This window comes from Aspergillus neoniger, assembly GCF_003184625.1.
Source record: "Aspergillus neoniger CBS 115656 unplaced genomic scaffold BO87scaffold_23, whole genome shotgun sequence".
Classification (NCBI taxonomy): domain Eukaryota; kingdom Fungi; phylum Ascomycota; class Eurotiomycetes; order Eurotiales; family Aspergillaceae; genus Aspergillus; species Aspergillus neoniger.
In genome coordinates, this window is record NW_020291151.1 from 589362 (window position 1) to 604845 (window position 15484).

At 51.0% G+C, this 15484-nt stretch overlaps 5 protein-coding genes across 5 annotated transcripts; 4 read left to right on the top strand and 1 right to left on the bottom strand.

The window, feature by feature from the left end:
• The first annotated feature begins 1908 nt into the window (after window positions 1-1908).
• Window positions 1909-4012, top strand: BO87DRAFT_417353 (sporulation associated protein). Its single transcript, XM_025626806.1, has 4 exons — window positions 1909-2197; window positions 2310-2554; window positions 2601-2615; window positions 2665-4012. Exons 2-4 carry the CDS (start codon window positions 2395-2397, stop codon window positions 3990-3992), a joined length of 1503 nt encoding a protein of 500 aa, XP_025478173.1. The 5' UTR covers window positions 1909-2197; window positions 2310-2394; the 3' UTR covers window positions 3993-4012.
• A 1183-nt stretch (window positions 4013-5195) lies between these two features.
• On the top strand, window positions 5196-7887 carry BO87DRAFT_388297 (MFS general substrate transporter; the record flags this gene model as incomplete). The annotated part of the gene is made up of 7 exons (XM_025624851.1): window positions 5196-5309; window positions 5371-6107; window positions 6160-6535; window positions 6636-6853; window positions 7186-7234; window positions 7554-7564; window positions 7776-7887. 7 exons carry the CDS (start codon window positions 5196-5198, stop codon window positions 7885-7887), a joined length of 1617 nt encoding a protein of 538 aa, XP_025478174.1.
• A 694-nt stretch (window positions 7888-8581) lies between these two features.
• BO87DRAFT_408151 (uncharacterized protein) lies at window positions 8582-10201 on the top strand (the record flags this gene model as incomplete). The annotated part of the gene is made up of 8 exons (XM_025626130.1): window positions 8582-8890; window positions 8954-8973; window positions 9034-9070; window positions 9123-9193; window positions 9251-9549; window positions 9600-9674; window positions 9729-9796; window positions 9843-10201. The coding sequence occupies exons 1-8, from the start codon at window positions 8701-8703 to the stop codon at window positions 10199-10201; spliced, it is 1119 nt and encodes a 372-aa protein (XP_025478175.1). The 5' UTR covers window positions 8582-8700.
• Window positions 10202-10750: 549 nt separating this feature from the next.
• On the top strand, window positions 10751-12490 carry BO87DRAFT_362743 (FAD-binding oxidoreductase; the record flags this gene model as incomplete). Its single annotated transcript, XM_025621650.1, has 5 exons — window positions 10751-11041; window positions 11096-11199; window positions 11256-11601; window positions 11673-11911; window positions 11986-12490. The coding sequence occupies 5 exons, from the start codon at window positions 10751-10753 to the stop codon at window positions 12488-12490; spliced, it is 1485 nt and encodes a 494-aa protein (XP_025478176.1).
• A 113-nt stretch (window positions 12491-12603) lies between these two features.
• BO87DRAFT_362747 (carbohydrate esterase family 5 protein) lies at window positions 12604-13814 on the bottom strand. The gene is made up of 3 exons (XM_025621651.1): window positions 13360-13814; window positions 13108-13298; window positions 12604-13025 (listed from the first exon to the last, which is right to left on the bottom strand). Exons 1-3 carry the CDS (start codon window positions 13688-13690, stop codon window positions 12666-12668), a joined length of 882 nt encoding a protein of 293 aa, XP_025478177.1. The 5' UTR covers window positions 13691-13814; the 3' UTR covers window positions 12604-12665.
• Window positions 13815-15484: the final 1670 nt, after the last annotated feature.

Genomic DNA, 15484 nt, shown 5'->3' on the forward strand with positions numbered 1-15484 from the left:
TATATGATTCCGTACACCCTCTTCCGCAGGAAATATCTGCACCCTATAAAATTTCGTTCGGCGTCTTCTCGACGGTTTCATAGCGATCCGTGATCAGCGTGCCTATTTAGTACGTTGCGGCGCAGGGGTGATTCCATGTTAGAGGTAAGAGATCTCGGAGCCTTTGTGTATGTTGGAGGGGCGGTGTTGGTAGGTATAGCCTATTTATTTACTTTGTCCGGTCAGTTATAATGATTCCAGCGTCTATTGCTTCCACAGTAAATATTGGGGCCATGGGGTAGATAGGTGGGAGTAACACACCGAATCCACTCCAGACGCGAGTGCATGATTCTGCGATCTGGCGCCATGGCTTTTGCAATGAATAGGCTTAATGTCCTCTGGTGTATGCGACACCAGCAAAGAACGTAGGATGAGGTATCATTGCTGGAATTGAGATGCTAGAAGAAAGGGCCACTTGAAGTCATGGTATGAAGGTGTCCTGATGGATGGCTGCTAGAAATAACACTGTAGCAATGCCCGCACCAATGATAGTATACTCAGCGGCCAATTTGTAGATATCCATTGTATATTGGGTGTACTTGGGTGATCCTTCGGGATGAAGGTAGAGAATGGGAGAGGTAAGGGGAGAGGTGAGATCATCGAGGACCGGTGGGTGTTTGCACTGTTTGGTCGTTCGGCGGAGGCTGTCCACTTGATGCCTGAGGAGTGAACGCCATCCTCCCCTTCTCTCTCTCACTAGTAACGAATATAATCTTCTACTCCTTACTCCATGCCTTCTGCTCTCATCGTCACACTAGAATATGGCATTGCATCAAGCAGTATACCTCGACCCATTTTAAATGGAGGATAGCAGACTTAGTAGCCATATTGCTACAACGACTGTCGCAGCGACCGGCAAGGTATCTTGCCTGAGTTGATCCATCTGATTGGCCTTGGATACCACGAGCAGCTAATATGAGGGCCGAATGATACTCAGTAAACAATGATCGACAAGCGCGTCCCACTCGATTCATGGCATCCATTCTTTGGTCCAGTCGCTAAAGTGGAGCAAAGCTAGCCAACTCAAACCGAGCTTATTACCTGGAACCATAGCATTGGGCAGCTACACTCTCTACTACACTTGATGGGAAGCGGACCATTAGCACACAGCGTTTGGGGACAATCAGACATCCCATATCAATGTCTTGATCAGGGGTGATACTTGTCGACCTCCCTTAATAGCCGACAGGATGACATTTGAGTGTCATTTGACAGCTACAGCTACAGGAGGCATAATCCATAGCACATGCGCATGCAGAGTAATACCCCAATATATATAAGAGATCACTGAGAAGAACGGCTGCGCATTAAGGTCATCCTTCCGATGTCTAGCTGATACTAACTTGAAGCATGTTCAAAGTAATTTCGACGGCTCGAAAGTAGACTGTCTTCCTTCGCCACGACTGCGCCATATGACCATACTTCTGAGACAGACAAGACTGGGCACCTCTTCCCAGGCAGGCTCGGCCGCCCTGTCGTGATATCACTACACAGACGGTTAACCTGATTACGCACTTGCACCGGAAGGCGGCCTTGTGCAGATGCAAGGCAGAGTGGCGTTGACCGACCCTGCCAATGCGAGTAGGCCAAGAGCTGAAGCAATCCTTTCGGAGTTCTCTGAAAGGGCAAATCAGTGCTGTCGTAAATACTTGGAGGCAAATTGAAGCAGTTGACTGGGTGACTTGGTGAGTCCGGAGACCCCCGTAGAAGCAGGTTACTCGGCACACGAGTTGCCTTTCTGGTCAACAATGGGTCGCTAAAACTGCCGATTGGGTTCTGCAATGAACATCGATGCATGCATATATTGTCTATAAAAATGCAGTATCACATCATGCTCTGTGATTGGTCATATTCTGCTTACTGGACGCCTGAAGATCACCAACCAGGCTCGAACACGAATTGCGCCACGATGCTGACCATGTGTCCTAGTGGTGATCTAGGCTTATATCAGACTGATTGGACTTCAGCCTTTCTTGCGATGAATGGTGATTGGATGGCTCTCTCGAGATTGACTCAAACTCAAGTGACCCCAGAGGGCCCGGTAAGGCATCGTCCGAGCACGAACTACAGCAAATTCTTGCCATTCGTCTGTCGATCAGCTGAATTCATACATGAAGCTGACTTCATGGCTTACAACAAGCTAAGCCCTGCATATGCGGTGAGTCAACCAGCCATCCTGCCAGGCTATTGTTATCCCCACAGAATCGACAGTGCCCCGACACTGCCAACTCTTTGGACACCTCAGCTGATGGTGGGAGCGGAGCTGTCAGGCAATGTCGGCCCTTTTAAGCTCAATGTCGCCCAATCTCGGCACCGGTTCTTTGAGACTCCAAGCTGCTACGAACTAAGAACAAAATGAGTCTCGACCCGTGCAACTGCTTGTGCCCGCCAGACCGTCCGACGCGAGAGCTGGTTCTCTGTTTCGATGGAACAGGAAACACGTTCCGCGTGGATGGCGGGGATAGCAACATTCTCAAGATCTTTCGCATGCTAGACCGCAAGAAGGAAAACAGATGTGAGTTACTTTGAAAACTGTACTGGACACTGGCTGACGTGATTAGACTGCTACTACCAGCGTATGTTGCCCCACTTGAGTGGTATTACCAATTATTAACATGATGACAGCCGGTATTGGAGAAGACATCAGGCCTGGGACCTTCGCCAACGCGGCTGTCCGTCCCTTTAGCAACATCGCCCCGAATGCGATCATTGATGAGGCGCTCGCGACCTCATTTGCCCAGCATGTCATCTATGGATACCGTTTCCTCGCTCGCCGCTGGATTCCGGGGTCGCACATCTACCTGTTTGGGTTCTCGCGTGGGGCCTACACGGCACGATTCCTCAACGAGATGCTTGACTTTATTGGATTAATTTCAGCCGATAACGAGGAGATCATGCCACTTGTCTGGGAAGCGTTTACATCGTACAAGTTTGCCAACAGTGGCAAGGAATCTGAACAGGCCGAGTATTTTCTCCGCATGTGCCGCGACACGATGTGCCGATCCGTGGGCCGCGTGCATTTCCTGGGCCTTTTTGATACAGTCAACAGCGTGGCCAAGTTCAACATCTACGATGACCATAGAGACATGCGAATCCAGCCGAAACCGCGAATCATGCGACATGCAGTTAGCATTGATGAACGTCGAATCAAATTTCAACCAGTGCTGTTCGAGAAGCTACGGGCGCATGGGAGGATAGGCCGGGTGAGTACATGGGCTGAGCGGGCGGATGTTGAGTTCTGGGGTAGCGACTTGACGGCGTCTCCAGAGACGGAGTTCGAGGAGGTCTACTTTTCTGGCGACCATAGCGACGTTGGTGGTGGATGGCCGCGTGAGTTGGGCCGAGACTATGTAGCCAGCCAAATCCCCCTGATGTGGATGGTCGAGGAATCCATCGAGGCCGGGCTTACCTACGAGCCTGAGCAGTTACACAAGCTCGGCTGCTTTGACTTTAGAAGGCAGGAGCACAGCAACCCAGAAGTGATACACCAGGCTGAGCGAGCTATCCTGCATGATTCCCTCCATTATGACTCGGGCAAGACGCTAGAGACGTTATTCTGGCGAGTTCTCGAGTGTCTGCCCATCAAGCGGCCCAAAGTGGCACCGGATGGAAGGGTGCAATCGACACGATGGCATGTCGGGGGGTTGCGACGGCCGCTGCCACAAGGAGCTAAGCTGCACTACAGCGTGATTGAGCGGCTCAAGCGGGACCCGGACTATCGGCCCTACAATCTCGGGGTTGGAAATATGGCGGAGGTGGACGAAGTCATCGAGGGATGGAGGCATATCGTGCACGATAAGGATAGCGGCCATGATAAGGAGATCGAGGAGGCGGAAGAGGTACCCGGGGACGAACGGACTCGGCGGCGCCGGACGTTATGCGAGTATTATGTTTGGAAGAGGGAGGCTGTGGATGGGAGGCCGCGAACTAGGCGGTCGGACTTGTGCTGCTGATGCTGATGATTATGTACGATAGACGATGGCAAGCGTTTTTATGTTGTTAGATAGTATTTTAGTTGTTTATACATTGACTTGATTTACTTGATGACACCGTGGGATGACAACTGAAAGCTTAGCACCCTCGGGGCTAGTAGTTGGATCATGGAAACATTAATGTTAATGAAGATATTTCGTATTTTACTCTATCTCATTTTTCTTTGTCACGCGAGGTGAGCGCTACAGAATTCCAGTAGTGACTACCAGCACTACGCAAGAATAGAAAGATCTAGCAAACTAGTTGATGTCTTGAATATATATCTAACTCCTTATGTTGTTGCTCATCTGGACAGTTCTGATGGATTCGGCGGGGAAGCCGATGTAGCATCTACGTGTTGTGTATTATGCTATACAGCCTTGCTTAACACAATATAGTAGAACATATGGATACACTATATCCTAACTGATGAAAATGATGGATAATAGTCCCAAATCATTTCCTGATAACATTATTAGCGTAAATAAACTATCCTGGGTCTACCAGCGCGACATTGCTGCCTTATGCATGCCTGAGGAATAAATGATACGGCGTTCAGTCCAATATCCGGGCAGTAGCCCATTGAAAGTAACAGCATTTCCCCCGATCGGTAATTGAATATCTTGTCCAATTTGATACTAGATTGTGATTTAGTACTCTCAAACAGTCCTGACTCACCACTGAAATATGATAGGATGTCAGTCTAAGGTTTCCCGGATGGATGATGTCCCTCCAAGGATTTCACGCCACCTGCAAGAATCCCAGCTCGTGTCACGCAAATCCCGAGATTGTCGTGGCCAGTCAGTCTAATTGCGAAACGAGCTGCCCGGTGACTGGGTATACCCTAGCTTCGTTCACCATCCTCTCGGGTCATCCGAGAGAGAACTGCAGAGACGAGCCAAGAGGCCAAGCTCGCTCATTCCGGGGTAGTAAAAGGCGGGGTAACTGGGACCCAAGCGAAGCCAGTCCGGGGAGATTCTGTTATTTTGTTGGTCTTGGGGCTACAGCAGATTCAAGGGCTTCTCGGATATCCCGACACCGGGTCTTCCAAGGGATCCAAGTTACTCCGCAGGATCTACCCAGTGATGATGACCTACATAATTGCCGGTCCTATGCCAGCTATTACAGCGCTACAGTGAAGTACTCCATCCCCCTATTTGCTTTATCCTTCTACCATCACCACCATGGAAGACGACAAAGCCAGCTTTGGCCATATCGACCACGCCGCGGAGGAACATGGCCTCCCGGATCCCTCCAATGAAAAAGAAACCATGACTCCCGCCCCTAATGATCCCCAGGTACGATCGTGATCGCCTTCTGCTACGCCGAGCTCACTCTGTGTACTTGCTAACATCTCAGAACTGGTCCACCGCTGTCAAACTCACCACTTACCTGACCATCTGCTTCTACACCTTCCTCGCCAATGTCAACAGCAGCAACTTCACCGTCGCCACCAAGGCCATCATCGCCGAATTCCACGTCTCCCAGACCCAAGCCGGCGAGCTCGTCTGCTTCAATGTCTTCCTTTTCGGCGTCGGCAACATCTTCTGGGTCCCACTGATGCGAGTCATCGGCAAACGCCCAGTCTACCTCATCTCCATGCTCTTCCTGTCCATGATGAATGTCTGGTCATCTCGCGCCACCAGCTACGGCGAGCTGCTCGCCTCACGCATCCTCTCCGGTTTCGCCGCAGCCGCAGCCGATGCCACCGTCCCAGCCGTGGTCAGCGACATGGTCGCTCCCCACGAACGCGGCCACTACCTGATGATCTTCCATCTCGCTCTGACCGGTGGGCTTTTCCTCGGTCCTCTCATTAACGTATACCTGGTACAGGACGAGAATTGGCGTTGGATGTGTTACTTCCTCGCTATAGCAGTTGGAGCTGTCTTCGTGGTCGCCATTTTCACGGTTCGCGAAACAACCTATCTCAGGCGACATGTCACTTCCCAGAAGACGAAATACTGGGATTGGCTTTCCGTCACACGGGGATACAATCCGGATGCATCGTTCCTCCAAACTGTATGGGACATTCTCCGTAATGCGATGTACCCTCAACTCCTATGGTCGTCCTTCACCATCGGAATTTCAGTAGGATGGTAAGCTCCCTCCCTTATGCTCTCTTCCACAAGCCCAAGCTAATGAGTACAGGAACATCGTCGTCCAACTCACCGCATCCCGCACCTTCACAGCCCCGCCCTACAACTGGCCCGCAGGCAGTATCGGCCTCCTCTCTCTCTCCGGCTTCATCGGCGCCCTGCTAGCCTTCTACCTCGGTGGACGTCTCATCGACATCCTCTCCACATATTATACCCGACGACGCGGAGGCCAACGACTCCCGGAGTACCGACTCCCCGCCATCATCATCCCCGGCACGATCGGACCCGCGGGGATTCTCATCTTCGGACTGTGCGTGGCGAATCAGACACACTGGGCTGGGGCGGCGGTAGGATACGCCATGCAGGCGTTTGGAGTGGCAGCTATTTCTAATGTGGCGGTCACGTATTCGTTGGATTGTTATAAGCCGGTGAGTTTTACCCCCTTGCATGGTGGCGTTGGATAGTGCGTGGTTGGCGGGAGAACATGAACATGAACATGCTAACAATGTTGGCGTTTCTTTGGTTTAGATCACGGGCGAAGCACTGGTAATTATTTTTGTGATTCGGAATACGATCGGTATGTTGTTGTCGCTGTATGCGGCGGATTGGATCGCGAAACAGGGCGCCGCGAAAGTGTTTGGAGAAATGACAGCCATTCAGGGGGCGAGTATATTGCTGGCGGTGCCGTTGTTTCTTTGGGGCGCTGGACTACGCGAGGTGACGGGGCGGTATGGGCCCATGAAACGGTTTGTGGGAGTGTCTTAGATTCATTTCTCGGTAGTTGATGCTATGAATAATGATCTTGTCCTTCGCTTAGTAGATACTAAATAGTGATTAGACTACGGCATTTGAAATAAGATGATGACGCAGAAGTCACTCTGCCGGGTGTCCACTCCGTCTCTCTGGTCTGGGTAGATAGGGTAGACCGGATATCGCCGCGGAAATGTCAACCAGAAGAGACACTTGTAGGGTTCGGTTTAGTGGAGGTTATCTAGTTGGGGAACTATCTTTTCCGGACCAGATTTCCTTTCCGTGCTTTCAAAGTCTATTATATTAGGTACGAGTAGTCTCTCCACAGGGGGGTGACCACTTTCCCATTATCAAATAAATATGAAGCTATCGCCCATGTAAGTTCAATGTCCCTCCATCTTTGATCCTACAGATTCACACCCGGACTATTTGAAATCAATTCTTCAGGAACAGCAGGGGAGGGGTGATAATCAATCCATGTGCGCGCCAGAAGGGATCACTCAGGGATAAGTTGTTAAAGTTTTTGCACAACCGAGGAACCGAATATGATCCACTTCACTGCTTGGTTGGTGCGGAACTAGTGTTTAGTGCGTGTGGCACTTTTGCCTCGCAAGCTATGGAGTAGATAATCATCATGATGATTCGAGGAAGACAACTTTGTAATTTCAATTAATATATTTATCTAAAATCCTCTAGCCAAATAAATCGTGAGTTATACTGAGTTGTTGGCTAGTTCGGGGCACTTGTCTCGTATTCGACGGGGCAGATGGCAATAAAACCCTCCCCGGCATTGGCTCGGTTGCCGAGATGATGGGTGCCAGGCCCATGGGTCTGGGTCTGTTAAGTTGCTTCCTTGTCATAACGACTGGTGTCAAACAATAAGAATAAGAATAATAATAATACTGTGTTCTGTTATAGATATTATGTGTCTTTTGGAAGAGGTGGCGAGGGAGTAGTACAGCTAGGGGCAAACCAACCCCTATCTATCATGGACGATCACTCTGGTTACGGGTCTCGGTTATCTGGTTGACTCCACCCCGAGGGAACATGCTAGTCTACTGCCAGTTTAGCAGTACTAGTACCATGGTGAACCTGGCCCTGCAAGTGTTAACCTGTGTGTATGGAGGATCCACGAGGAAGTGGATAGACTGAAGCACGATGCCCAGCGTGTACCTGGAGGGCCTGAGCGTCATGAAATCCCGATCGCACACAATCACGCAGTCACTCAATCACTCCAAATGGAAATAATGGAAACTCTGATCAATCCAGCTAACCATACTTGTTTAAGGCGTTGCTCCGCGCCATTCTGATCATCCGCCATTCCCGTACAGGCATCATGATTGCTTCTTTTCAATGGTGGATGTAAACACTAAACAGCACTGGAATCATCATTCCCTGCATCGAAGCCATTCCTTCAATTATGATTAAATCTTGTTTCCTGCTCTAGACAACTTCTTCCCCTCCTCTCCTCCACCTTTCCGGCCCTCTCCGTCCGGATTGCGCGACTGCCAGACTCCAAAAGTCAAATCGAATCCAGACACCCGCCAACCGCCCTGCTCAAGACTTTAAGGTTTCCGTCCGTCGTTCGGGGATAATGCACCTTCAAACCGCGTCCCAGATCTGAGGTCAGCTCAGTTCAGCTCCCTAATGCAATGCCACCCTACATATAGTAATCAGTATCTCCACCAGGATAAGTCCGTGCTATTCTGAGTCCAGCTGTTGGGGTTATTTGAGCCGCTCGCCTCGCCGTCCTGGCCCCGGAGTGATCTGGGCTGTTGCTTTTGCTGCTGCTGCTATTGTTACTGCTATTGCTGCGCTACCATGAGTAGCTCTGCTTTTCAATATGGCGAATAGCACCATCATCCCCGCCATGGAGCCGCCTCCTGGCCAGGTTTCCAACTTTATCGATCCGCCCTACTGCGGTGCCAAGTTCGTCGTGGTGAATTGTGTGTTTCTTCCCATGGCGCTGATAGCGCTGATAGTACGCACATGGACGCGTGTGGTTGTTGTGCGCAGTGTATCCTGGGATGACTGTAAGTGCGACAGAGGGGTGCGCAGGGCGATGTTTGCAAGCAATAAAGCTAACAGAACACTAGACTTGATGATCTTCGCAGCGGTACGGATGATCTGATTTTTGGCCCAGTGTATTAGATACACGTAGCTGAACCCATAGCAGATCTTCTCGACGGTTATGACTGGAGTCACACTGAAGAGTAAGTGATCCATCGATAGCCATGAACGATGTCGGGCCCCGCTGACCAACAGTGCTCGATTTTGGCTTGGGCAAGCATATGTGGGACGTGCCCTTGGATCATCTGACCCCTTGGTTTCTAAAGGTATTCTTCCTTGTTTGTCTGTTGACTGGTCCTGATGAAGCTTACCCCTAACTATAGTTCAACGTTGTCGCAGCCATCATCTACTGCGCCGGGACAGGGTTCACTAAAGTCTCCGTTTGCGTATTCTACCTGCGCATCTTCCCCAGTCATGGCTTTCGACTAGCCGTGTGGTCGATCGTTTTCATCGCGGTGGGCTACAATGTGGCCAGTGTGCTGGCCAACGTGTTTAGCTGTACGCCGATCGCGGCAGCGTGGGACTTGACCTTGCCGGCGAACTGCATGAACAGGCCGGTGTTTTATTTTGCCAATGCGGGACTGGGCATTTTCACGGATTTTGCGACGGTGTTGGTGCCAATGTACGTCATCTCATTATGGGGTTGATGATCTAGCTGCTGACGAGGTATAGTCCGTGGTTGCGGCGATTGCAGATGCCGGCGCGACAAAAGGTCGCTGTCGGGTCTATGCTGGCGATGGGCTGCTCGTAAGTCTCAATTGAGAAATTACTCTAGTTGGAATTGGGATCTGACAGTGACAGGGTCGGTATTGTGAGTTGCATCCGACTGGCAAGTCTATACGTTCTAATGAATAGCACCGACCTAACCTGTATGTCGCTCACCCACCTACCCTATCAACGCAGCTAACAGATCAGGGGCCACAACCAACGCCCTCTTATGGTGCACCATTGAATTAAACTTAGGTATCACCGGTGGCTGCATGACAGCCATGCGCCCGTTTGTGCGACGATACTTCCCCAAGCTGCTGGGCCTGTCGTCCTACGCATACGGCCAATCAGGATCACGCAAGTATGGCCATCCATTGAATTCGATTCCGCGCGACCAGCCCGACTTCAATAACAACAGTCGGCAATACTCGACGCGATTGCAAGGGGGCACCGACAATGCAAGCGAGGAGCACATCCTGCCGGCCAAAGCGTGTGAAGGGGAAGAAGACGGGATCCTCCGCACAGTGGAGTTCAACGTGGTCGACACCAGACATGCTGGAGCATAATTTCTTTCTAGTTTCCTTTGTATACACGAGTTATAGACATAATGCGACCGTTAAACATCCATAAAGTGAACAGGAAACCCTTTTATCCGATCTGACCTGGTCTGGAATGATTGTCGGGAGCATCGGTGGAAAAGTTCTCCTAGTGTTGCGGACTAAAGCCTCACTAACCCTCACTAAACCACCACTAATGTCTCCACTACCCTCTCAACTAGTCTGCTCTCGGGAGTTTGCCCGAGACGAGTTTCTCAGATTCCAGTCAGGAACCGCCGATTCCAGTTCCTCCCCGGTGGCGGCCAGCCATCCCCTCCCTCTCCCCATTCTGCACGGCATGTTCTTCTAATAATCCTTCCTTCCTCGGCTATCCGGCTCCCGTTGCCAAGGGCTTCTAGTCTGCTGTCCGGTGCATCTCCACCACCACCACTACCGCCAGGCACGTCAGCTACCAGCCTAGCTAGCTCTCCACACCGGCTGGGCCGCAGTTAAAGCTCCCTCTTCCCCTTCCTTTTGGTTTCCTTCTCTCCGCAGTGCCATTGTCAAGTAGCATACACCATGCGCATCGCCTCCCTTCTTCCTTTGACGGCGGCGGCCACTACGGCTGCCGCCACGGCCACCTCGGCTGGCTGTAAGACCCTCAACAAGTCTCTGTCCAGCGCAGTGTTTGCGCCTAGCTCCACTGTTTACCAGTATGAGGCGCAGAACTTCTGGTCCAACACCGAGATCATGTCGCCTGGATGTGTGTTCCGGCCCCAGTCGGCTGAGGAATTGAGCCAGGGTGTCAAGGCGCTGGTAGACGCTGAGGCGCAGTTTGCTGTGCGTGGTGGTGGACATATGGGAATCAGGGTATGTCACCATACATTCGGATCTAGAATATGTGCAGTGCTAATAGAATCACAGGGATCGAACAACATCGACAAGGGTGTCCTCATCGTCATGTCCAACCTGACGACCCTTGAACTGTCCGATGATCAGTCCGTTGTCTCGGTTGGCCCGGCCTACAGGTACCTATTTCCTCCGCTTTCAACGGACCATATTGTAAATATTCTAATGACAACAGATGGGCCGATGTCTACGACTACCTTGAAACATACGACCTCGCCGTAGCCGGAGGCCGTCTCGGCCCCGTCGGTGTCCCCGGCCTGCTGCTCGCCGGCGGCATTAACTTCTACGGCAACCAGGTCGGATTCGGCTGTGACACCGTCATCAATTACGAGGTCGTGCTTGCGAACGGCACCATCGTCCAGGCCAACGCCACCAGCCACAGCGATCTCTTCTGGGCGTTGAAGGGTGGAAGCAGCAACTTTGGTCTGGTGACTCGCTTCGACATGGAGACTATCCCGTCGACTCAAGTCTGGGCTGGAACTTACACTGTTTCGGCAGAGTATATTGATCGCTTTTTGGAGGTATACTCTCTCCCCCTTATTTCAACTCTTATTGTTACAGTGGAGAGGATACATGCTAACATGGTATACAGGCATCCGCCACCTACGCGGCCAACATCTCCGACCCCAAGACACACATCGTCCCCGCCGTCGTGCCGGAGGGCAACACGAGCGTCGGCTCGGTGATTCTCTTCTACGACAGCGCCACGGAGAGCTACCCGGAGATCTTCAAGCCGTTCACCGACATTCCGGCTGTGAGCAGCACCCTGGGTTTCAAGACCTTGGCGGAGTTTGCGGCTGAGACGGGTGCGATGGTTACACCGCATATTAAGTACGCGCCACATCCGCCTCCACACTCTATTCCAACTACCTTATTAGCTACATGTATACTAATCAACATTGCAGTGACATTTTCGTGGCCGGTACCATCAAGGCAACCACCTACGATGACCTCTACCGCGGTATCAGCATCATAAACAGCACCTTTGCTGCCCAGCTCCCCTCCCTGTACGCGAAGATCCCCACCGCCAATATCTCCATCATTGAGCTCGATTGGCAGCCTATTGGTGCCTCGTGGCTCGAGGCCTCCGAGTCCCGTGGTGGAAATGCTCTTGGTCTGGACAAGGACCAGGTGTATCTGTGCTACGCTGAGGTCGTTGAGTGGATTGGCTCTGAGTATGATGAGATTGTTGGCGACTGGGTGGTCGAGACTACCTACAAGATCAACAATGCCACGCAGAAAGCGGGTCTGTATGACAGCTTCAACTACATGGGTGATGCAGCATGGTTCCAGGATATCTTCGATGGATATGGACAGGAGAACCTGGCCAAGTTGCAGACGATTGCCCAGAAGTATGATCCTCACAGTGTGTTCCAGGTGTTGATGCCGGGTGGATATAAGATTTTCTAGATGTTGATAAATAGATAAAGAGATAGTATATATCTATTTATAGCACTATTTCTAGATACTATGATAATCTATCTTCACATTCATACCCATACCCAACCACGAACAGAACCCTTCCCCATCCAAAACAAGTAATAATACCATCCCAGCAACCCCAAACCCAAACTCAGGAAGAAATCTAAGAAGAAGAAACCCCCGCAGCCTGGACCAAAAACTGCGCGGCCTCCTTGGCATCACTGCCATAAGTCAAATGCGCCATGACATTGACACCATTCTCACAAACGGGATCCCCACTAGCACAGAACTCCTTGACCTTGCTGCTCGACAACTTACCCACGCCCTCCATCTTCAATGGATCACCGAACAACACCGCACCAGACAACTGGTCCGCGCTGAGCTGGTTCGCGGCGTAATGCACCACCATCGAACCCTGCGAGTATCCGCCCAACACGACCTTGGTGTTGGGGCACTGCTGCAGCGCTTCCTTCACGTACGAGGCCATGGTAGGACCGCCGGAGGAGCCGAGGGAGACGTTGCCCTATACCATTATCATTGTCATTAATATCCTCTTCTTATATATCATTCATGAAAAGTAAAGGGAAGGAAAAGGAAATGCTCACCTCCCAATCAGCAGGATAATTCACACCCTGCACGGTGACCTGATTTCCAGTCAGGGAGGCCAACTCGCTAGCGACCTCGGGGCCGACGACGGTTCCCATGTTCCCGATCTCGGTGGTGCCGCGGGCGAAAATGAACGTGAGTTTCTTGCAGCTGCCGCTGTGTTGGGTCACGCCGTTCTCGGTGGATGAGCCTTTTTCTTTTCATTAGCTTACTGTATGTACTCATTACTCTTGAGGGTGGGGGAATCATACCGCTCCCACTGCTGGAGAACATGCTCAGCAGGCTGCTGAGCCCATCACTGCTGCCGCTGTCACTAGTACCGCTGGTACTGCCCGTAGTGCTGGAAGTGGATGACGACGGGAACAGCGAGGCCAGAGCGCTGAGGCCGCTGGATCCGGTGGTCGTTTCTGATCCAGTGCCGGTACTTCCAGTCGAGCCGGAGGATGAGCTGGCTGCGGAGCCGGAGGTCAGGGCGGACAGGCCGGAGGTCAAGGAGGAGAGGTCGAATTGACGGGCCTGGAGGGTGGAGGTGGGGGCGCCTAGGGCCGTGGCGAGGAGGGAGAGGGTGATGAAGGATTTCATTTTGGTTTTGTTTATGTATATAGATAATTTGGGGGTGTATGTATAACGAGTGTATGGAGCGCTGCTCAACGAGTGACTGACTGAGTGGGTGAGGATGGGAGCGAGAATGGGATGAGATGGGCGGTGCACTGCACTTGCTGGATAGGAGGAATTTGGACTTGAAGCTGGTTTATATACATGGCAGTGGTATTTTCTGCGACATTGGTTATTTACCAAAGATTGATCATTTTTGGGTCCGTTAGGGAATGCCGAATTGAACTGGATCGACTGATCACCCCCGTGTGGAGTCTGTCGGTTTCACCATACCAGGGCTGTTTCTTCCGGGTTCATGGGTATCTGTTCTACTCCGTAGTCTAATCTAGTCTAGTATAGAGTATAACAAAGTCTTTTAAGGTTAAACTAGGGACAAAGAACAGGAACAGGAATCAGGAGTCACATCTGAAACCCCACTAATTCTAGTCTTTCCAGAATTTCTCCCAGAAAACCCCGAGTTTGCATCACATGGTTGGCTGAGCGGTAGTGAGTCAGTCTCATCCTGCGACAAATCCTGTGGTATCATATGCAAGAACCGTTATGTGTCGACCATCCTTGGTGGTAGTTAGGCTGGTGAGGCTAGGCATCAGTCAAGCACAGGGCAAACCAGGGTCTGTCGCCGATAGATTAATTTGCTGGGGTGGTAATCAATCTGCGTCCGGGCGGGCGCCGCGCGGGTTTTATTTTAGTCTAGTGCGGGTTCGCGGATGGCTTTTAGGGCTGCCCATTATTGAGTCTTTTCTTGGCTTTCGGGATTACGGGGTTGGCCTATGTCGGGATAGGTGTTCTATTTCTCTTAAAAGCGATTCTCTGTTTAACGATGGAATTGAGAGGGTAGAAGTAATAAAGATGAGAATACAGGATTAATGCTAGTGTTATTTATGATGCTCCTCCTGCTTCTATGCGGTTCGACAATTATCTGGAAGTACGGTAATGGATAAACTTCGGCCTCGGTCAACTGAACCCTTCCCTTCCCTTTCCTTCTGAAACAAAGGAACCCGATCATCAGACCAAGGCACACTAACTTACTCCCTTCATTGCCTCGGTTCACGAGGCTAGCCGGCTGAGTCGGATGAATGCCCACGGATCATTATTGGCGGGTGTGCTGGTTGAATACCGGCTGTGGAATGTTTACCCGTCAGTGTCGGGCACAAGATACTGTCAGGGTTAGAGTGTAGCGGGGCCAGGTGATCCGTCACATATACTAGTCCAGAAGGTCCTTGTAGTCTAGATCCCGAGAGATGAAATGATTGTTTCGTATGGCTGATTCAATCGGGTGGTGTAGGTAGGCTGTGATTTATCGTGGACGTGTCAGGGTGCGGGTGGACTTTGGTGACAGTGTATATGGGATGGGGCTGGAAGTAATTGTCAAACAAATCATTAGGTAGACTGATTGGAGGACCTGGAGGAATGGTCATTTGTTTTGATGGAGCTGTTGATGGTCTTCTATCTACGGCGAGGTCTAGTACGTGGTTTCACGATGATGAGGCTAAAACATTCATTCACCTCATGTAATAAAAAGGACTTTTGTATGCTAAAATTCAAAGTACTCTATGACCAAGCGCGACAGGAACATGGGGTTTGCAGGCAGTCTATGGGCACGCTACTAGTCTTGGAGGAATGAAATAACCCGAAATATAAAGGATGGAATGATCGGCATGCGTATTAGGGGGGAACCGGGGATTATCAGAAGGAGGGTCACCGAAGGAGCGATATGAAGGGAGAGAGAGGAAAGAGAAGAGAGGAAACAAAAAGGCAAAC